Below are 24523 nucleotides of genomic sequence, written 5' to 3'. Positions count from 1 at the left end.
AACTCGTACTCTAACAGTAATCAATAAAATGCTTGCTTATATTTTCAACTGTAAAATTCAAATCCTAAGCCTATCATTCTTGCAAAGTATTTATAAATAAATATTCAGTAATTAAAAACTCATTCATGAAAATGGCAACTAGACAAAATGGTTGAAATATGCGTGCTTTCTAATAACCTTAAATCATTGTAAGCAAATAAACAAACCACTAACATGTTTTATCAACATAATTATGGAAGATATATATAACTAACTCACAAATCGTGTTTCTAAGATGGTTATTAGGAAATTTCCCTAATTTATTAAAAATGCTTTTCGTCTTTAATATCCTTTCACTAATTTAACATTACTAAAGCAGATTTCGATATTTTTCAAAACTTGAAGCATAGGATTATATAGCTAAATTTTAAATTAACTTTTTCCTTAAATGACAGTTCTCTGCATTGCAAAGTGCAATTTTCGCTTGGATTTTTATTCAACACATACGATGGAATGCTTGTACGATTTTTTGTTTTATGTACACTTTTTAAACCCCATTTAAATAAAAATAATGTAGGACAATATAAATCTAACAAACAATCTTTCCAATGTAATGCAATTATAAACTAAAGAAATCCATTAATAAAAATTAAATTAGAATTTAAATTGTTACATAAAAACTATCTTCCGCGAAAATATCCGTAATAATTTATGCTACTATCAATGGACTAATGCAGTTGATAGTTGACCCTTTACTGTCGCATTTCTGCTTTCAATTACCACAACAAAGAATTATGTTGATCTTCTATTAAGTCAAAAAGCTGTAAAAATATATATTGAAAATATTTTATTAATTACCCTTAAATGTAATTACATAATTTTTGATTTTCATATAGAAAGTGATAACGGATATTTTGAAAATATTTAGAACAATAATTTCGATAGTGACCTAAAGGAAAACAAAAATAGGGGAAATCAATCAATCCAACCAGTATGGCATACATGTATACATAGACGATCATAAAGGATTACAGGTGATAAAAGTATGTGCAATAGTATACGCTATTGCACGAATATTTGCATTATAGCGTTGCAATAATGCAGATTTATACTAAGATTTTTCACGTTTAAAAAGCAAATAAGATGTGTTTTTTTTTTTTTCCTAGGAAAACCGTTAAATTAGAAAGACATGGAAGACAGCGTAAAGCATCCAACAAATAAAAAGAAAAATGCATCACTTACTCCTGCTCGAACTCTGACAGAATTTTTAGCACCAAGATTGATGATACGGCCATCGTTTCGAACAAGCAGATTCAAACCTTTCTGGCCATCTTCACCTCCTGCATAAAATAATATATATATATATTGAAAATTTCACAGTACAAGGGTTTTGTAGTATCGTATACAAACTATTGTAACACTACGATTCAACAGACTATTCGAATTAAAAGAGTGTACATAAAATCAAAATGATTTAAATCATAAAATGCATATCATAAATTTAAAAAAAAAAAGGATATTACACCTTAAACTGGATTGTGAAATGTTTATATATCATTAATAAAGAATTAACAAGAGTGGTCTCTCAGAAACTTTCTTGCACCTTTTCTAATAAAGTATGCCCTCTCTTCCTCCCGAAAATAAAATCGAACCTTGCGCAAAACAGTCAAGTCCAAGAAAGCTGAGATTTTTATTTTCAGTTTCCCACAGGCTACGGTTACATGATGGTACGATCTCAACTTCAGGGCGGAAGGTCTCAGGTTCGAAACCTGTTTAAACCGAAGAACCGTCGTGTAAGCGGGTCTAGAGCACGTTCATTCCGTCAGGGCCAAATGTCTCCCCGCTAGTGGTGTGACAGCTCAAGTGTCGTTCTCGTCATCTGATCGCGGTTCCAAAATAGCCTAACGTTGCTTTAAAACGTAACATTAATATAACTAAACTAACTTCAATTTATCAAGCATACGCATTTCTGTCGACCGATACAAATCAAAATTTAACACAGAACTACGATTTTATCAAACAGGTTACATATCAAATTTTATTATTTATATCGTTGAGTTTTAAGTTATCATATTTACATCCATACAAATGTACAGAAGAACAAGCATTTAAACTTTCACACATTTTGGCTCAAAATTTGCAAAGAATTTATATTTCTGATTACTAAATCTATGTATCAAGTTTCATTTATCTAGCTCTTTGCAGCTTGAAGTTATCAAATTTATTTACACTCGCATAGACAAATAAGTTCTTCTTAATAGATTTCATCGAAATTTGATTAAAAAGTTTACAAATTTGGTTGAAAGACCATATTTCAAATTCCATTCGTCTAACTCAAAGCATTTTTGAATTATCGTTTTACAGAGAGACATAATTTCAGAAATATGATCAGACTCATGGAGAAAATTTCTAGATTGAATTTTTTAACGATTACAATATTTTGTCTTTGTATTCTAGAAAATAAAAACTCTTTAGTCTGGTTTTTAGTTTGATTCTATTTATAATTTATACCATAACCATTTATACCATTTAACCATAGCAAATTTTAGACAATATTTTGTCTTTGTATTCTAGAAAATAAAAACTCTTTAGAGCTGCTTATTAGAAAGGGGGAGGGAAAACTTCAAGATCTTAAGAAGGATGAAGAAAAATGAAAGCACATTAATCTAAGAGTATCTGCTATATCAAAGTTTTACAACATAATTTTTTTTTTACATATTTTAACATAAATACAAAAAAAAATGCTTCTCAAATATATATAATTTTTTTTTTTTTTTTTTGAGAAAGATGTTTTAAAAATAACTTTATTACCTTCTAATCCATAAGGAGCAAAAACTCTTCTCTCAGTTAGAACTGACAACATAAGGTCTTTTCGAAATACCATTTTTCTTAAAATGCCATCTCCTCCATTATATTGGCCCTTTCCTCCTGTTCCAGGATTTAAGTGGAATTTCTCAAGAATTACTGGATATCTGAAACACAAACAATAATTATTTACACCAGGAATGAAAGTTTAAATTTTATGGAAATTATTTAGTTCAACACATTTGTTCCTAGCCACTGATGGGTCAATAACTAATTGTCACTAATGACACATTGGGAGTGAGAGAATATTTGGGGATCGTTCCAGATGTTTCAAGTACGGAATTGCAGAAAACTGAAATCCTCCAATAGATTCAGGAAGAAATTCAGACTTTTATCCAACAAGCATTTGGATGCGATATTCTGCATCTAATCCCAAAATATAATGAATCCATTCTTCAAATATGCAACTAATAATCTTATATAAAGAGTGTACAGATTTCTTCCAAAATATTGTAACTGGCTTTATTTAATATTACCATGCTAATTTGGTAGCTTACAAAATTTCTAAATGCAAAATTGCACAATTAAATAAATCCTCATTTTTTTTAGAAAAAATAAAAAGGGGTAAATACAATGACTGTTCACAAATATTGATATATTTCTTTTAATTATAAAATCAGAAATGTAAAAAAATTAATTTTTTAAATGGAAAAACATTTTTATGCCATCCGCAGCTTCTAAATAATATGAAATAAAATTTTATTGCTAAATCTAAATATTGTTTTAATAATAAAAAAAAAAAAATCACCTTCTTTCCAAAATTTCAGGATCAGTAATTCTTGTATTTGTCATGTGAGTGTGAACACCACTTCTGCCATGCCAATAGGGACCCTAATAAAAAAAAAAAGCATACTTCATAATGGATTTACAGCTTTAAAAAAATGAAAATGGATTTAAAGAGTATTTTCGTACATCAGTATACATAGATTCAGAAACAAATTTAAAATTTGGTAAATGAAGAATATATGAAATCTTGCAGTCTTTATAGTACATATGTAAAGCAAAGTAAAATGTTACAGAATTTTAACATTCTTAATGAAATTCCAAATCTTTACAAAACACAATCAAATCTCGAGTTCTTTGAATGAATTCAAATTTCCAATGTTTCAAACAGAAATAATAAACACTATGGCTTATAAAATTGAATAAAATCCTTTTGAAACTTACAGCTCCCGCTCCTCCAGCAACAGTTTCATAATATCCAACACGTTCATCACCAAATGTGATGTTATTCATACATCCCTGGAATTCAAAAAGAAAGATTTCAGTTCAAATCATGTAGGTGATTAAAAAATCACGCAACTTGTGAAAAAATATTTTATGATAAAAATACTGAAATGAATTAAGATACAAACATTAGTTAGAAAAATATGAGAAAGAAAAATATTAAAAAAAAAAATTGAAAAATGTCACTGTGAATATTCAAAATGTAACCTTTTCCCTTAAATACCTGCAGGACTGTGCTTTCCCACATTTAATATTTTTCTTAATGTTCGCTTTCGATTTAATCTACAAAAAGAATCTTTTGATTGATTGAAAAATGATTTAAATACAGTGTAATCCCGAATGTAAGTTTTTATTGCTAAAGTTTGTCCAACTTTTACAATATTTTGTTAGTCTCTTCAGCATTCCTATGTATACAAGTATTAAAATCTACATATGCATTTATGAAGCATTATACTTTCTAATGTATATTACATGCCAGGTGGCTCAAAAATTTGACAATTTTTATGAACTTGAAAGACAAATAGGGAATAAAAGGAATAGTTGTACATTTCATCTGGAATAAATGTTAGTATACAACACTAATTATTGAAATTTAAATGTTTCATAAACATTATGAAAAATTTTAACTGTCCTTTTTCTATTAAAAGGGCCATCAGAATCATAAAAGCATAGCAGTGCTAGAGCATTTAATTTCTACTGGATATTAATCTGAAGTGAGACAAAAAGAAAAACGCAATAATATTCATACTGTCCATTTGCGAAACCTCTTTTTTAAAGGTGTATAAGATATTCTATTTATATAAATGTGTTCCACAATTTAGAATTTCCTTCATTTGCAACATTATTCTTCAGGATCCTTAAAAAAATGAGATCTTTTAAAAATAAAAAATAAAAAGATACTTTAAAAAATGTTCTAATTGATCTAAGAATTATGGTTATTTTCTACTCTGTTTAGAGTTATCACTAAAAAATTTATACGTAATCTATTTAACATAAGCTTTTCATTATTACAATTTTAAAAAATTTTTGAATTTTTTACCAAAAATTTAAAAAAAAGATTTCTAATTATATGTACAATTTTTGCATTTGTAGAAAACTCACTTTATCATATACAGTAGATAATGCCTAACAAACAGAAGGATTGTGAGTAAATTTGATACTGAGCACTTACACAAAAGAATTTTGTTCTTATAATGAATAACTCACAAAATAAATAAAAGAACTATATTTTATGTATGATTAATGAAACTCCATATTGCTTCCATTTGTTAGCAACACCACAGGTGAAATGAATGAATAAAATTGAAATAACAAAGACTGCCTTAGAAACATTGAACTTGCCAGAAGATAGAAAATGACAATCAAAGGTTGTTACAGAGAGATTTTTTATAGCACAAAAGTTAGTTTTGCATACAGCACCAAGTTAATTGTATAAGATTCAATCATACTGAAATAAGAAAAATGAAGACATAATGACATGAGCAAGTTTCACTGTGTATATATATATATATACCTGAGATGCAGCACAAGTTTTAAATGCTTTGAATATAACGTCCACAACTCTCTGAGAAGTCAACACATTTCCTCCAACAACTGCAGCTGTATCTGAAGGGAACAAAATGCTTCCAGGAGGTATCAATATTTGCACAGGTGCTAAACAACCCTATAAATTACATGCAAAATTTATCTGAATATATTAATTATAAGAAATTACTGATTAAATGTTTCAGTATATAAATATTAAATAATAAGCTCAAAATATTTCACAGAAACAGGAAATGCAATTTTTAAGTCACTGCATAACAGAAAATACAGACATAAATAAGCATTTTAAAATGTACATGAACATTAACTAGTAAATTAAATAAATCCCACCCTGATAAGTTGAAATTAAAACTTCAATTACAGATGATTTAGAAATCTGCATTGTGTATATTTCTTCTAATGTATATTACATTAGAAGAAAAAAATCTCATCATAAAAACAAATAATTCAAGAAAGATACTGAATTATGAAAGAATCCAGATTTTATCATTTTTCTGAAAATATAACAATAAATAAACAAGTTTTAACTTCTACAATACTGACAACATCCTTTTCCAACCAAAAAAGAATAGTAAGTTAGCCCTACCATTCAACAGAACATGCAAGACCAAATATCTATGAACTGTCAAAAAGTAAAGATATTATTTTTTTAGTACATAATTCCAATGTTACAGAATGAATTTTATTTTCACTGACAGAATAAAATGATTTTTTTTATTTATTCATATTTGATGTTCAACTATCACTAGTTATCATTAGAGAAACACCAATATACATTAATTTTTCAAAATCATTATCAATTATTGAACTTTATAAAATCATGGAAACATTACATCAAATAAACAATTCAATAAATGCCAATCAAAAAAATTACAAACATGCTAAAAATATTAAATATTTGAATTTTTTCAGAAAATATTATTAATTCTTCAAATTTTTCCAAAATAAACCTAAATAACTATGGAAGTTTTATTTGGCTATATAGTCCCTAAATATGAAAATTTTCAAAATTTTAAATTCAGATAAAAGCATGATTTATTAATCAAAGTACTTCAAAATTGATAAGATTAAGCATTTTTAAAAACTTATAAAGCATGGGAAAATAATTAAATCACATTAATTTTAAGATTCATAACTTGAATACATTTTAAGAATATGCTTTAAATAAATCTTCCTTTACGAACATACAAAATGAAAAACAATTACCTGGTTTAAAGGAACATCATGACCAACCATACATCTCAAACAATAGATGATTGCAGATAGGGTAACAGCTTTAGGGGCATTGCAGTTGCCATAAACTTCATACCCAGTTCCATCAAAATCGAAAACGGCACTTCCCTTTAAAAGTTAAACAATAAAAATTCTGACGATATATTTCTTTCTTTAGTAAACATACTTTTTATATTAAATTAAAGGTATATGAAAATGTTTACATACATTAATCAATGCTATAAAGAAAAAATAAAATTTATTCATAAATTAAAATGTTATTAAAAACTGTTAACATTCATGTAAGCAGCAATGCAAAAAGGCAATAAAAATAAATAGAAATAAAAGGATAGAATATTATCAACTAAATATTAAAATTCATTTCAAAGAGGACTTCAATAGTATAACTATACAAATAAATTATGAAAATATATACAAATTTCATGCAATGTTGAACAACAGATGATTGCTTTTCATCATTATCCAATCATTTCCATCATTCATCCAATGTTGAACAATACAACTAAAGCTTTCCATCATTAATTTAGAAATTTGCTATCAGTTTTAAAACCATATATGTTTTTATGCTTTCATGATTCATTGTACTACTTTGTCTAATATTTCTAGGGAATTTTAAAAGAGTTACAAATATATAGTAACGAATATAATTATATATGTTTATAAAGTAAGTTTTTCAAAAATATTATGGCTTGCTAAATGCTGATTCTATTATCATACTTACTTCTTCAACATTAATTGATATCTTCAAATTTATTTTGGTTCCATCATCCATATAATCACAAGCCTCTAAAACTGAAGTTCCAGTTTTTGCTAGAGTGGATTCGCCTATTTCTCTCAACATATCTCTGACAGCAAGCTCAGCATTTTCCTATGGTAAATAAGCTTATTAAATATAATAGTAAAAGATATTTATTGAAAGAGAAATAATACAAGTGCATGTTAATCTTTAAAAATAAACATTAAAATAAAACAAAAAAAACTATAAACAATCTTCATTAAGAAGTCAGAAGCAACTTAAATAATGGGCACAAAGAATGATGGCCAAAAAATGTTTATCCATCACAAAACTATGGCATCCTTAAGCATCATTTATAATAATATAATGCATGTAAACATCAGAAATATTGTATAAAGCTGTACAAAAAAGCATATTCTTCATCCAACAGTTGAGATCCTGAATCTAGAATGACATATTGAGCATTTATAAGCTGTCCTGGCAAAGTCCAAAGTCTTACCCTGTGCAACTCAGCTCTCTTATGAACAATCTAATGATTTAAATTGTAAACTATTCAACCATTAATTCTGGTTTCGTGATTTTAAAAAAATCTAGTTTTATTTCTGTCTTAAAATGCAAATGGTATCTTTGTATCTAGAGAATTACTAATATTTTCAGTCAATTCTGATTTTATGAACCATATCATAAAATAAAACATCATTTTATAGCTCTTAAGCTTAGTCTGAATATTAATACACAGTTAGAATTTATCTCATTGCCTATTTTAAAAATGAAAAAAGATATTTTGTGAAAATTACTACAATTTAAATATAAGTTCATAAAAATTATACAAAATTCTTCAACTTAAATAAATAAGGAATAATATATAGTATAATGAGAGTTAAACTTTTATGTTATTAATATGTTGAGTGCCAAAACAAATTATAGGTGTCCAGTTCTAAAAGCCAGTTTGAATCAATCATATTAAATTTCAGTTAGATTAATTATAGACAGCAGTCTGGACGAGACTGTCATTTCCAAGTTATCTTGTAACTGACAGTCAACATTAAAAACTTTAAAAAAAGGGAAATAAAATGAAGAGGAACAAAACAGAGTTCTTTGGGTTTTAGTCATGTGATTTCTTTTTCAATATCAAAGTTTAGTTTAGTCCCATTTTTTAAAGCAACACTAGGACTATTATGGAAAAAAATCGTAATTTTGAACTGTGGTCAGATGACGAGGGCAACACCTGAGCTGACACCCTCTTTTCCAAACTTCCACATCACACCACACCCGCTTACGGTTGGGCCTGGTGGATTTAACGTGCACCAGACCCACGTTACGGACGGATTAATGTTCCACGACGATTCTTCAGTGGAATCTGGTCATGCACCTGCAACCCTCCGATTCCGAGACCGGGACCTTACGACCAGGTCACTGCGGCCCCTTTTCAATATCAAAGAAGTGTAAAGATGAATCAAATCATTCTTCATGCACAATGAAAAAAAATTTTATGAATTACAAGTTATTCAAAAGTAACAAGATATTGACTTTAGATTAATAATTTGTCTTTTTCAAGCGCAATATCACTGTAATTCAATCCTATATTGATACACAAAATCATCAAGTATAAGCTAACATTGGTCTAGCGTAGAATTGTAAAGTTTCTCTTTCTGTGTCATTATTATCTGAGCACGATTTAAAATATCTGTCTTCCCAAACTATCTTCTTATAACTTCAACATATTACTCTAAGTAAAACCAATAAAATTTTAAATCATGCAAACGCAATAACTAAAAAAAGAAGAAAATTAATTATAATCAAATTTATTTAGCTTACAAAATATTTCAAAAAAATATGTCAAATTACCTGAATATATTTCATGTATGACTGAACAACCTCAAGACCATATTGTGAAATAATTTCTTGTACTAATGTAATTCCCTAGAAATATAAAAGTAATTAAAATTTTAATTGCAAGGTTTAAAAATAAATATTTTGCAATACATCCACAATAAGATTTTTAAAAATCACATTTTTCAGAGATATGTAACTATACATTTAAGAATATAAATACAAAAAATCAAAAAAAATTTAATTATTATTTTTAAATAAACAGGTAAATTAATCTTAATCGCATTCATAAAATAGATGAAACATCCATTACTTAACACTATATATCAATAAAAATAAAGATATATATAATAATAATTAACATTTTTAATACTGTCCATTTCAAAGCAAGCTGCATGAGTATACTATTTAAATCCTTAATTAAAATTTGGTCACAAGTTTGAATTTTTACTTTGAAAGAACAAAGTTTTATCTATACTCCCTCAATGGGCAAATTTTTGATATTAAATAGTCCACTATTGAATCAGGTCTGTAAAATATATACTGTCTTACACTGAAAAATCACTTGGCAGTTCAAATTTAAAAAGTATTACTGATTACATATTCATACTATCTAACATTAACACAAAATCTTTCCAAGAAGTATTCAAAGGCTATGACAATTTCATTAATTTCGAAAGTTTTCTATCCAGAACAGGATTTTTGACAAAGATTTTTTTTATACAATACAATACACACATAACCACATCTAATGCATAAAAAACTCTTAATGTTTTTTCCTGAGTGCAGTGAAACAAAACTTTTTATAGATAGAAGAATAGCATAAAAAGTAAGCTAACTTTTTTATTAGCAGCAACTTGAGATCGCAGATCCGATAAATTGTCACTTAAATTTCTTGTGCCACTACATCCAGGCAAATTACCAGGTGCTTTCAATAACTCTACAAGCTCTACAAAAAAAAAGTTAATATGCTATTGAACCTATTCTACAATGATAACAACATTCAACTATTAAAATTTAATATAAATTTGGAAGAAAGCTATGAATTATTCTTTTTAATCATTACAATGAATTCAGATTTCAATATCAAAAACTGAAAGAAAAGCAATAGTAATATCTAAAATATAAATTAAAAAGCTCAAGTCGATTTTTTTGTCAAAGGCTTAGTTTGAATATGAAATAGAATTTAAATGAATACAAAAAAGGAATGCAATTAGCATATTTTCATGGAAAAAAAATCGCTTAAAAATAACAATTTTAAAAAAGATTAATATTTTTCCTAATATATTTATAAACATATGAAGTTTTTAACAAAACAGAATTAAGAAACTGATTTTTCTTCAATTATTTATAAGTATAAGCTAGAAGAAAAGGTGTATCATATAAAACTGTAAATTACAGGCATTTGAAAAAATGTTGATCTGAAAAGAATGTAATAAGGAAAAGTACTTTTGGCATAATGCCAAATGCAATAGAAGACCATATTAGAAAAATAAATACTAAAATTTAAAAATATTACAAAGCATAATACTTTTAATTATTTGTTACATTTTCAGTTGATGAGTTGCATCACAATAAAAAAAAATGCATCCATGATTACCTTCCTCCTGAAAGATACCATCTTTAACAAGCTTAAATGAAACAAATGTAGCTCCTTCTTGCAACAAAGTTGTAGAATGTGGTGGCATAGAACCTGGAGTCAAGCCTCCAATATCAGCATGATGACCTCGACATGCAACAAAAAATACAGGTTTGGAATGACCTTCAAAAAAAACCTGAAAAATAGATACTACATAGGAAAAATATTTTACTGAATTCATACAAAATTTCATTTATATGTTTAAAATGCATTCTAAAAAATCAATTAAACTAATGATATAAAACTATAATAATAAAGAATCCTTTAGTATTTGAATTGAAGAATCATATATGCATGTATTTTTACATTGTATTTTAGCATACAAATAATTTTCTAATTTTGAAGGTTCTGAAATAAATATTACCATCTACTCCTGAATTTACTAATTACATATTATCAGCAACTCCATTCCCAGGAATAGCATTCCATAAACTTTCATTATATGTATTCCCATTAGCATTCCAGAATATAATCTTGAAAAAAAAACAAGTTTCCAATTTACTTCTTTTTTTTTTATTTATTTAAAACTCAAAATAACAGCAAATTGGTTTTGAAGAACCTAATGTTTTACCATTTTCATCAAATTAAATACAATTCATAATGATATTTCTAAGCAATTTTTTAAATAACAATTGCTATGAGTTTATGAGTTTTTAAAAATTTTAAATTAATAAATGAGTTAAAAAAATTAGTTCAATCTAAAACCAAATATATGATGATGTAAAAGTTATAATTACCTTTCTAATAATGTCAGATTATAGAAAAGCATATCATTAATAGTAAATGGTTAAATTATTTACAAAAGGTACTTAATTTATTAACTACATGCCACTGGCAAACATCTGATTTAATCACAAATTAATGACGTACATTGTCAAATGTTAGATATGACATGTTTGGAGATTTTTTTCTCTTTTTGCAATTAATTACTTGTTGCAATAAGTACTACATATTCACCTTTCCTTTTCTTTTCTTTTTGAAGATTAATCAGCAGTAATACATATGAGGTAAACAGAAGTATACAGGTTTGGCATGGCGTAAACACACCAAGTACCAAAGAAATAAGTTTCAATTTTTAAAAAATTTTTATTTGAATGAAATATTTTTAAGAAAGAATAATTTTGATTTGAAAGTGTATAGAAATGTAGCTTGGAACACAATTTTGTACACAAAAAAATAATACCTCACTTCATATTACAGATGACTATTTTCCATTTAAAGATTACAATTTAAAATAATAACCAAATGAAATTATAAATATATCTAATAATAAATGCATTACAAAACAATTAAATAAATAACTAAAATTAATTGAATAACAGCATATTCTTATAGAGTAATAAAAACCTCATTCAATTGTAACAAATTCAGTGTAATTCAAAATAATTACCATGATTACAATTAGCTAGAACTTACCTTGTAAACAAGGAAAAGAAGAAAAATTTGAATGCAACACAAAGGAAAAGCTTAAAGTATTGATTGTATATGTAATAACTGTTCATTGTGACTTCCCTGGTCATATAGACAATATTGATGTGGTTGCCCATTTCACTACCATACAAAACATTCCCTATATGTATCATCAGTTTGCTCACAGTTGCATGCAATGGCATTCTATAACATATCTCATTGAAATAATGACAAAAGAAATTTTAGATATTCACATGCAGAACATACATGTAGCTATATTTGAAAAATTTCAATGTCGGGAAGCATTCTTTATAAAGTAGTACATGAAGCGGACTACTACATGAATTTGGTTAAGTGAAATAAGTGTTGTTGTTTCTTATAGCACTTGCCATGGACAATCCCGTTGTTATGAAGACAGCGATTTAAACCAGTAAGGAGCGTCTCTTTTTTTAGTAGTGCAAACTAGGGTCAAGATTACACCTTTGCCACTCATTCACTTGTACAACCCCTTTTTACAGAAGGGCATATTCACACATCTCACAGATAGAACACAGGAAGGATAACTATTCTCGAACTGGGACTTGAACCCAGAATGCCCAGATCGTGGGGAAGATGCACTACCCCTATGGCAGAACGCCGGCAGTGAAATAAGTAAAGTCCCATAGGCAATTATTAAGTATACCCTCCCCCACCCTCAAAAAAAACTTTATGCTTCATTTTATATTGTGTTCATTTTTTTCTTTTTGTCTCTTATCATTTATCCTAACATCATTATAGACACTTATAATTTTTGCAACATTTTTTAACTGCCCTGTTCATAAAATGCAAGTATATTAATTTGTAATCACATTTTATCCTACTTTAATGTTAATTCCTTAAGATTATTGTTTGTTGACACAATTAATAAAATTTATCCAGACATAAATTCAATTCATAGAGTATAATAATTTTAATTCATAAAAGAATTTATTTTGACACATTATTACAAAAATTTCCATTAAATTTAATAATGTTAAAGAGGAATTTCTGCCTTCTGCTTGTTAACATTCAGTAACTGCAGGGAGGATTGTTAAATAAACTGCTCACTTTACTCATTACAATGAAGATACTAAGCATTGCGATTCAATTATTGAGAAGAAGAAAAAAAAATAATAATTATGAATGAACTTAACTTATTTGTTTTTGATGCTTTAACCTAAATTAGCAAATAATAAACCTTATTGTGTAAGCATTTAGGAAACAAATTCAACAATCAATTAAAACTAACAAATGAAATTATGTAAGTGCAAAAAAATGATAAATCAGATTATGAAAATATGTAAAGAAAATTCTAAAACTAAATAATTTATATTTATTGATAAAGAATTTCTGATATGCTAACTTATCACAAAAAAACAAAAAGAATGAAGCAAATTTCAGAATTAAAAAAGACAATTTCCTGGATTAATTTAAATCTTAATATTGACTTCTTTTCGATACTTTTACTTTAAGCAATATAAAATATAATTTATTGACCACAAAAGATATCATTTTTAAATATAATGAAGGCATTATGAGGTTATATTCAAAAAATAAATGAAACTAAAAATACTGCAAAGATATGAGAAAAGTCATAAACACTGATTTCTTAAGTAAACAACTTGCTTGCAATTTTATAAATAATAAATATGTTGATATATTTAATTCTCTGAAATAATTAATATACTTTTGAAGAATCAATTTAATCACAGATCAAAATGTAAATAACATACTGAGGTATCTCATGAAACCTATATTCATGTTTGCAGCACATTTCCCACAACATAATTATGTAAACACCAAATTACCTTGAAACAAATTATTCTTCATTCTCCTTGAATGCCTTCCAGAACTTCCTTCATAAATTCTGTTGCCTTTTGAATTTTTTTTTCTTTTATTCTTTTAATAATTTTCAACAACATGGCTAAAATATATATTTTACTCATACAAATAAAGGTTCAAACCATATTACATTCATTTCTTTATGTTAGGAAAGGGAAATACATGATCCATCAATTTCGGTAGATGCTACCACATCTTGAAGCTAAATAAAGCTGTATAAGAGAATTACTTATAAGCAGCTGCACAATAGAAGTTGCATTACAGAAATATTCATATATATATAGACTTACAGGTGTAATAACAGTAAGATCTGGTAGATGACTTCCTCCAGCACAAGGATGATTGGACAAGATGACATCTCCATCATGTATGTTGTCACCCAAGTATTTCAACTGTAACATCATTAAAGATTAAAATTATATTAGTTATTCTGGATAAAGAATCTATTTTTCAATGCTACTTAATTACTTAAAAAACAAGATTTTATACATAGCTTAAATGCAATAAAATGTATTTCTGATATACAGATATAGAGAGTTTTAATCTATATTAGCAAAAATGCAAGAAGCTTAAATAAATATTCCTACATTGGATATTAATGAGTGGATGGAAGGAATGAAATATAATTTTATCAACTGAACTTAAATGTTGAGCAGATGAAGTGGCTGTTTCCTTTTAAAGTAAAAACTTTTTTTAAGAAAATTATTGAAAATTTGCCATTTGTTGCAATAAAACTTTTCAATATATATAGTACATAAACATCTACAATTTAGAAATAATAATAATAATAATTTAGTCATAATCTTAAGGTACAAAAAATTACGCAAATCCAGAAAATATTAAGCAATAAAATATTCAAAGTAAGCTATTATATAACTATAGCAAAATATTAAACTTAAATTATTTATATTACAATGATGAAAGAAAAACAATTCTAATATTTCTTAATTTTATCATATTTAAGATTAATCTTTATTATTAAAAATTACCAGAAAAATTCAAAAATAAAGAAATTTAAAATTTATTTAAATTTCCTCTCTATGGTTAGTCCATATTTTCTAAACTATTATACTTTTTTTTTCTATACTTCTTCTAAATTTTTTCAAAATTATTTCAAAAAGATTCAATATTATTAACATCAATCAAAATATTACATTTGAAAAATGCTTCATCTTGAAAATAAATACCTTTTGTAATCTATAATTAAAATATGAGAGTAAGAAATCAAAAAGTATGCCAAAAAAACTTTTTAATAATAGTAATAAATATTTTGAAAAATGTTCAAAGTTTTGTTAAAATGAAAATATAATTTAATTCAAGACAATTATTAATGAAATAGTAAAATATATACTACATAAATTATTCAAATTATTTAATTTACCTGAAATTGTACAGCCTCTTGCATTGCACCCAAATGTACAGGAATGTGTGGAGCATTTGATACTAATCCACCATCTGGTCCAAAGAGAGCACAAGAGAAATCAAGTCTTTCCTGAAAAATCATTCACATGAATATATAGTTATGTATTTTCTATATATATTATTATAAAATACCAATATTAGATTACCAAAGTAAAAAATTAAAGCAATTTAATTTTTCAAGAAATTTTAAACTAAAACATAGAAAGATTCTGCAATGTGACCACAAAATACAATGCAGCCAGTTTATATCAAAAGCAATTAATGCTTAAAGCAATAGACGTTACGTAAAATTTCAAACAATTCAATAAATCATTATCTTTTTTTTAAGCTCACAGCATGTGATAACATTCATATTAAGATTTCTTTAGTAAACTCATCAGTAATATAAGAAAATATTATTTTAAAGCAACGTTTCTCTTAATTTTTTTGTGTATATCTCTTGATGTATTATCATTGCTCCACACACACTCCAATCCTATCCCATTGAGTATAATTACTAACATCAACATATAGCAGAGCTACTACTACTAGTAGTTTTGCAAAAATACTGTATATTAATAATTATAAACATTTATACATATATAAAACATTTAATGGGAAAATGTAGGCTGTGTAACAATGGTAATTTAAAATCTGGATCAAAACTTGACAAATACAGTCTCAAGTTCTATATTAGACCGGAAAAACTGTTCCACTACTTATTTTTTAAAAGGAATGTAGGGGGAGTTTTCTTCTGCTTGTGAATGGTAGCAGAATTTTATTGTTTGAATAATTCAGGATACTCTTGCAAATCAATCCAGAATGAAATGAGAGATTTCATATTCTACCTCACAGCAAATTTTTATATTTTCTCTTATGTTCAATCAATCTATCAATGTTTTGCTGTATTTTTTTTTTTTTTCGTATAGCTCCTATGCCCGTTTCACATGACTCTGGTAGTAAATACATGACCAGTTGAGAAATGCTGCTTTAAGGTAATACAATTACATGATATCATTTTCCCTAACAGCACACAAAGTAACATATATAGTTATAATGTTTTGTTAAAAAGCTATTTACAGCAAAATTATACAGACAGCAATAAATTACAAAAAAAGTTATTTTGTACCATCTTCCAAGGCTTATATATTTGGCAAATAACACAAGACTTTGTAGAGCATATATAACATATTGCAATAGTGTGTATATTACATTATATATTACTTCCTATAGCAAATAAGGGAGTCAAATGTCTACATTTGAATAATAAAAATAATAACACATTTTTCACAAAAAAAAATGTTTTCAACTTCTAAACAACCATTTAAGTAAAAAATATATATGCTAAACAAGCATGAAATAAATTTAATAAACAGCATACTTTTATGTTAGTGGACACAGATGTTCTCTGCAAAACCCTGTAAAATACACATTCTACATCAGTAAAAATACAGAAGTATAATGTTTTATATATTCATTCCTTGTTCCTTTTAGGACAAATGGATTATTAAAACTCACTTTCCCATTTGTTCAGCAATACTCATGAAGCGATGAGAAAATATAGATAATTGAATCATATCTAAATCCGTAGATACTTTCTTTACATCTGATTTCAAAATCTGAAAAAAATATAGAAAAATATATAAAATGCAACACCAATCAAATACTGAAAATTCAATCTAAAGTTTAGCATACAAATAATATAATTTAAAAAGTCTTCTCCATCTTCAAGACAAATATTAATATATTTCAGTTGAAATCTGAAATTTATTTAATTTCTTATAACTAGAAGATTATTTATATCTTTAACAAAAGTTTTCAATTATTATGAATTACTGCAAAAAATTGTAGGCTCTAATATGGTAGAAACAATGAATAAATGTGACTCATGAAAACAAATTGTTCTTATATAAAAAGAAATACTATCATGCAAAAATCATTAGCATCTAGATATGCATTTATACTATTGTTAGTCATTATGTAAGTTACAAACATTAAAAATTAAGTAACTTGCTAGATAGCCAATAAATTTTAAATATTAAAATCAAATTAAATTAAAATCATTAAAAGTAATATTACTACATAATGAAATTGCATAAAATTAATATTATTAAATAGATTAAAATTAGACTAACTTTTCAGTTGAAGACATTTTTGGAGAACAAGAAACTAATTTTTTTCAAATATATATCCTTATAAAATATAAAGTAAATTTCTACATACATATTAAATGTTCAGCTGAAATCATTAATTAATTAACAAGAAAGTCTCCAAGAGTTTTAAACAAACTAGTATTAATTTAAAATGTAGAAATATATATTATTGTTTATTATTGAATAAATTATGCTTATATCATTCTTATAAGATTATATGAACAAAAAAATTACCCTAATAAGAACACTGCCATCTTTTGTTATAGTAGCTAAGCAATCAGGTTCAACAACAATGGTGCTAAAAGGGAAAAAAAAGTGCAAAATTTATTCCACATATTTTACTTTTCACATTATAATCAAGAAACTTCCGATTTCTAAACAATTTTTTTTTAAAAAATTAATTAAAATACCATGTATCATCAATAATAATTGCTGGTCCATGAATCTCATGTCCATGCAGCAGATCTGACAACATATAAATTTTTGTATCCTGATAGCCTCCTTCAAAGTAGCACTGAACAACCTGATATAAAATATACAGAATTACATAAAGACGACTTTTTACCAACTCCAAAGAATTTCAAAGAAAATAACGCATAATATAATTAGAATAATAAAAAAAAAAAGATTAATCGATTCAATTTTAAAATATTTATACAATGAGCATTTAAAAGATTGAAATAACATTCTAATTATGAAATATCAAAAATTTGCAATAAAATAAAGTTTGAAAAAATCATGATTATAATACATATTTAAAATGCATGATTTTTTTATAATAAAAGTTTGTTATGTCGACAATGAATTATTAGGATTAAAGTTGTTATAATGCACTTCTAGCTATAAACTAATCATAATAAATAAAATCCTATAAAAAATGCTAAAAATAAAATAAACATGTTTATATGTATAACATTGTTGTATAACACATGTATAACACCATTTTTACTGAAATATTTAATCAAAACAAATTATTTTGTTAACAAATTCTCAAACAGATAACATAAATTTGCATTTTTGGGAATGCACCAGTTTCCGAGACTGCAAGGTTTAAAGTTAAAAAACTTTATTAATTTTCAATGTTCCCATTAAATTTTTTTGTTGCGAGACGTTCATAATATTTTTATTTATTTCACCTTCCTCTGCTGAAATTCCCTTTGTCAAGTACAAAAATATCAACAACTTCCACTTCATTCATCAGTACATCATCAGCATTCTCATACTCAAGAATGAAAAATTTTAGCCCAATCTTTTTTTTATAATACTTCAGATATTAGAAACATTCCCAAATTCATTCTCTTTAAAAAAAACCATACCCGAATAAGTGAACCAGGAAATGTCTTTAAAGCAAGTTAAGAAAAACTTAGTAGCTTCAAGAATACTCCACCTTAATATTTTGCTATCTGTTTCTAATCTTCTCATGACATTATTAATAAAAGTAGCACAATATTCCTGTTTAATCATTTTAAGGTTAGTTTTATAAAGAAATTTTACTGATTTTTTACTCCTTGTAAACACATACTTCTAGTATTTTTTAAATTACCTTGCTGGTGATACATTACAAATCACTCATAAGAAAGAGACTCACAGTAAAAACTATTATCATTATGTTAGATACCAATTCTATAATATAAAACAGGTAAAGTAGCATAACTAATTTTAAATAATTTTTAAATATGAGAAAATATTTAAAAGAAATTACTTGTTTGTGCTGTGGAAAATCAGTTGCATCATCAACATTAATATTGAAATCCAAGTTCCTGTTGCCAATTGAGCGAATGCGAATATCATCCACTATGATAGAACGATCAGGAATACTAAAACCAAATTCCCTTTGGTATCTAAAAAGAAGCAAATTTAAGAAGTTATAAATATATTCTATCAAGTACATAATATAATATTCCAATAAGAAATATGTTTAATTATCTTTAGAATGAAAAGTAGTAAACTGAACCGTCACACTTCATACTGAATTAAACAATATACAATTCATAAAAGCAAAATGCTATACACTCTGAAGTATATAGCATTTTATCTTTATAAAAAAATTAATTATGCAGGAAATGTGTAACACCTTCAATACATATACAAATAGAACAGAAAAATAATTTATAATTTTTATTCTAATAATTTATACTGTGTGTGTGTGTGTGTGTGTGTGTGTGTGTGTGTGTGTGTGTGTGTGTGTGTGTGTGTGTGTGTGTGTGTGTGTGTGTGTGTGTGTGTGTGTGTGTGTGTGTGTGTGTGTGTGTGTGTGTGTGTGTGGATATTTTAAAATCTAATTTAAACTTAATTTCCTAATTCTTAGTTAATTCAGCACATATCAACTTCCTTCTAAAATATTCACTTATTTTCTGATCCCATTCCACTTTTTTTACTTAATTAATTCAACACGAGTTCTAAAATTGCTGAACTGGCCAAAAGCCGACAAGTTCCCACACTCTGAGTGAAGGGATAAAAACTGTCCATCCAAGCACATTCTTTTTTAAAAGATCCCTATGATTCCCTTGCCTGCGATCGACACCTGTTGGAAATCCCTATTAAAATCTCACAGGGATAAAATTTTCATTCTTTTCCTCATTTCATTTTGTGTTGTGCGCGTCGCGTCTGCTTGTTCAAAAAATCATGCCTCCTGGGATGGAAATAAAACGAAATTAAAAATTCAAAGTGTCTTTCTGTCTTCAGCCATGACTTTGCTTGAAAAACGTGAAGTCAAAAATTTCAATGCACATCCATAGTTTTTTTATTATAAAAGATATCTTATACACAATATAAGAATATGCATAATATAATAATTTGAATTAACTTACTTTTCAATAAAGGATTTCTTAAAATCACCATGGGAACAACTGATTTCTGAAGAACCAGAAGAAGCAGTACACATAAGAGAGCAATCAGTTCTTTCATACCTCATATTTAAGTACACTTCAAATTGAATTTCAGAACTAAATAAAAGTAAAAAAATATAATTCATTTTAACACTGAATTATAAAATTGAAGTTAATTCATTTAATATTACAGTCCTTTAATAAAAATCGGTACTTTTCAGTTAGCCAGGTGCAAGCGAAAAATTGCCAAATAATGTAGAATTCTGCCAAATTTCTTACACCAAATTCGCGTTTGCTTCACAATCCGTTAGCTGGGCGCAAGCGAAAAATCGCCAAATAATGTAGAATTCCGCCAAATTCGCGTTTGGTTCACAATTGGCGACATTTGCGCCTGGCTAACGGAAAAGTACCTAAAAATCTATAAACTAATGCACATGTAACACATTATTAACCTGTAAGGTAAAATTACACATTATTCTTATTTAGATTGTTAGAAAACAACATCATTTTTGATGGAAATATAAGGAAATTTAATTTAATAATTATTTATTGATTAAGAATGTGCTTTATTTTTATTATTGAAATAAGCTGAAAATTTTGATATCATTTACTTTTTAAAGGTATGTAAAAAAAAAAAAAACCTCCATACTTTATTCAACTTAATAAAAAAGAACATTTTTATTTCACTTGGTCTTTTTTCAGAGAAAAAAACATAAGAAGAATTATTACATAAAAAAAATATTTTCTAAAATCGATGAGTCTAAAAAAATATTTTCTAAAATCAATGAGGGCTAAACATTTATTCATACAGAGTAGTTTGCATAGAAATGTAAATTCAAATTCTCAACTTACTCTTCAAAACCTTGAGAATTCAATTTCTCCTTGCATTTAGCTGATAACTCATCAATTTTTGAATCAAAATATTCAAAATTTTCTATAAAAATAAATATCAATTTATATTGCATCTATATATAATTATATTTTATATCAATAAAAAATATTTTAATAGGTATAGTAAATATTAAATATTGATCATGGGTTCATGTTACCTTTGTATTCAAACACAGTAGATATTTATAAATCTAAAGTAGTTATTTATAATAATGTCTACAAATACCCTAAACTTTATAAATACAATAACTAGATACAAAAACAATACTCAACAGATGAATTAAGTAGTTAATCAAAGCTCAAAAAAAGTTTTAAACAAATTAAAAATCAGCTTTTATGTCTACTGATGATAAAAAAAAAATTTAAAAAAAGGACAAGTATCTGCTTATCAAATTTCAAACTTCTAAATTTGTCTCTGACATACTTTAAAATTGAATAGGTGTACCTCTGAGTAATTTTTTTATTCTTTTAAATTTTAAAAATTTAAGAACATTTTGGTGGCCTTTTTTTTATTAATATATTTCAAAAATATTACCAAAATTACAATATAAAGCAATTACAATTATTCAATTATATTACAAAAATTAATTTTACACCATAAAATTAAAAAAAAAATTACCTTATTGATAACAATTTAATTATTGTGCTATTGTTTCAAAATTTTTTGTTATATTTAAAATAAATAAAGTTAAAGGGTAATGAAAGTTAAATCATTTTCTTTGTTTATACAAATATTTATTTACATGCTTTTAATCCATTAATCAAACTTAAGAAATGAAGATTCCATTCCCTTTTTTATAATCTTTGGCAATATTATCATGAATTTTTACTTTGTTACATGTTGTCAAATATTTGTGGAATATTAATAAAATCCTCTAAGAAATTATACATCAAACATACCGAAAGATAATAATGCCCATTCTTTGAGTCTTTTTTAATTTATATATATTTTGATGCATTTAACATGTTGTTAGATATCTCATAAAATACAAATAACATATTTTAGAATTAGATCAATTGTACGTGCTGTATGAAAAATATGAAGTGAAATTATTTAAAACAATGTATCATTAAATGTTAAACAATATGGATAATTATATCTGCATAATTATAATATAAAGGAAGAATATACAACTAAGGAAATTCCTGTCCACATTAAAAGTACAGGGAGACAACAATGCTTAAATGCCTATAACAATTTGATATTTAAAAATGTTTAGTTGAAAGAACAATGAACATAAATTTATGCATAAGAGATTTAATTGAAACTAAATACAATTATATTTTAGTGAACTTGCTGATTACCAAAAATAGCTAGTTTTAAAATATTATTAGCAAGATTTATTGTAATTTTCTCACTAATTAATGAATATGTGAATTTATTAATTTTAAATTACTTTCTACATTTAAATACAAAAAATTATAATTCAAAATTTAAACATAGCTTTAAGAAATCCCCTTTATTGTATAACTTGCTAAATAGCTACCAATATAAATATTAATAACATCTAACACTGTTAATGATAAAATTTATATTTCCAGAATTAAAAACTATGGAAACATTTCGTAAAATGAAAACATACCTGCACAATAAGATTTTGCACAAGCCTCTTGAGTTTCACTTACAACATCAGCCAATGCCATTCCATAAGCTGATAAAATACCAGCATATCTACAGAAAAATAAATTAATTTCAAATTTGAACATTTTAATAACACTTTTTATAATAAAACTTTGTTCCATTTTGTAGGTAAGATGAACAAGATATAAACTTGACAATGATGAAATAATGTGAAAACTGTTAAGAAATTGTTTTTGTGACAACCTTCTGTAAGATCCTATAGTGATGCAAACATGGACAGAAATCTGATGGAAATAGCAAGAATTATTCTAGAGCAAAGAATATTTAGTCAAATTATCTGTGGAGTAAAAAAAAAATCCAAAATATAGTGACCATCTTATTTTGAAGCGATATGGGGACAAAAATTGTCATCGGTATATACTCTCAATGAAGATTACCTAAATAGCAGAGTACAATTTAGAGAAAAAGTAGTATTTGACAAAATATGAAGAAGACAATAGATTTCAAAGACAATTAAATTAGCAAAGAGAGTGACACCACCAGAATTTTTTCTTGAGGAATTTTCTTTCAAATAATGTTTATGGCATGAATAAATAACCTTTATTTTACTGTACTGAAAGTAGACATTGGAAGGAAACATACTGAACTTTTGAATAAAATGTAATTAAATGTGTATGATTCCATAATTTCACAATGTCAGTGATGAATAGATCGGCATTGTCATCAATTTGAAAATATAAAGTACATATAAACATGTTAATATAGTTCAATATAAACACTGAAAGGCAGTCTTAAAGATTTAACAAATTCTTTATAAGTAATTAGAATAATCATCTTTTTTCACAACATTCAGTATTTGATTCTGGGAATAATTATTCTTTAAAACAATAATTTGGTAAACTTGTAAGTAATGTCTAACACAGATAATTAACTACTACAAAGTTTCTTTTCTTAAATAATTTTATAATATGTCTAATAATTCTCAGACACTTTCACTTGAAAAAAAATAAGACACATGCATGAATCATTCTATTGCTTACTTATGAATAAAAATAGTAGATATTCCTAGGTTTTTAGCAATGGCACATGCATGTTGGCTCCCAGCTCCCCCAAAACATGCCAAGATATGCTGAGATGTATCAAATCCTTTACCTTGAGTGATGGCACGAATGGGGCGGCACATAGACTCATTAGCAACCTCAATAAATCCTAGAGCAACTTCTTCAACAGAAAGTTTTTCTTTAGGCTGATTACTTGCCAAGCTCTTATTAAATTCATTGATCTAAAATTTTGATAAGTCAAAAATATTTCAAAATATGGAAATAATAAAAATGAACAAAA

At 26.2% G+C, this 24523-nt stretch overlaps 1 protein-coding gene across 1 annotated transcript in view; it reads right to left on the bottom strand.

The window, feature by feature from the left end:
• Positions 1 to 24523, bottom strand: part of LOC129964134 (5-oxoprolinase-like) — a 38262-nt gene that overhangs the window by 1133 nt on the left and 12606 nt on the right. The window contains exons 12-32 of the mRNA XM_056078826.1: positions 24223 to 24464; positions 23184 to 23272; positions 21562 to 21643; positions 20692 to 20826; positions 19584 to 19722; positions 18292 to 18404; positions 18116 to 18179; positions 17247 to 17347; positions 17110 to 17146; positions 15709 to 15819; positions 14618 to 14719; positions 11019 to 11193; positions 10258 to 10367; positions 9434 to 9508; positions 7571 to 7717; positions 6823 to 6957; positions 5585 to 5734; positions 4012 to 4086; positions 3593 to 3675; positions 2791 to 2951; positions 1222 to 1319 (exon numbers count right to left, since the gene is read on the bottom strand). Of these exons, the coding sequence (XP_055934801.1) occupies positions 1222 to 1319; positions 2791 to 2951; positions 3593 to 3675; positions 4012 to 4086; positions 5585 to 5734; positions 6823 to 6957; positions 7571 to 7717; positions 9434 to 9508; positions 10258 to 10367; positions 11019 to 11193; positions 14618 to 14719; positions 15709 to 15819; positions 17110 to 17146; positions 17247 to 17347; positions 18116 to 18179; positions 18292 to 18404; positions 19584 to 19722; positions 20692 to 20826; positions 21562 to 21643; positions 23184 to 23272; positions 24223 to 24464 (2424 nt within the window). The remainder of the gene's footprint in view (positions 1 to 1221; positions 1320 to 2790; positions 2952 to 3592; positions 3676 to 4011; positions 4087 to 5584; positions 5735 to 6822; positions 6958 to 7570; positions 7718 to 9433; positions 9509 to 10257; positions 10368 to 11018; positions 11194 to 14617; positions 14720 to 15708; positions 15820 to 17109; positions 17147 to 17246; positions 17348 to 18115; positions 18180 to 18291; positions 18405 to 19583; positions 19723 to 20691; positions 20827 to 21561; positions 21644 to 23183; positions 23273 to 24222; positions 24465 to 24523) is intronic.

Source organism: Argiope bruennichi, chromosome 3 (assembly GCF_947563725.1).
Source record: "Argiope bruennichi chromosome 3, qqArgBrue1.1, whole genome shotgun sequence".
Taxonomy (NCBI): domain Eukaryota; kingdom Metazoa; phylum Arthropoda; class Arachnida; order Araneae; family Araneidae; genus Argiope; species Argiope bruennichi.
This window is presented reverse-complemented; position numbering and strand designations above follow the sequence as displayed.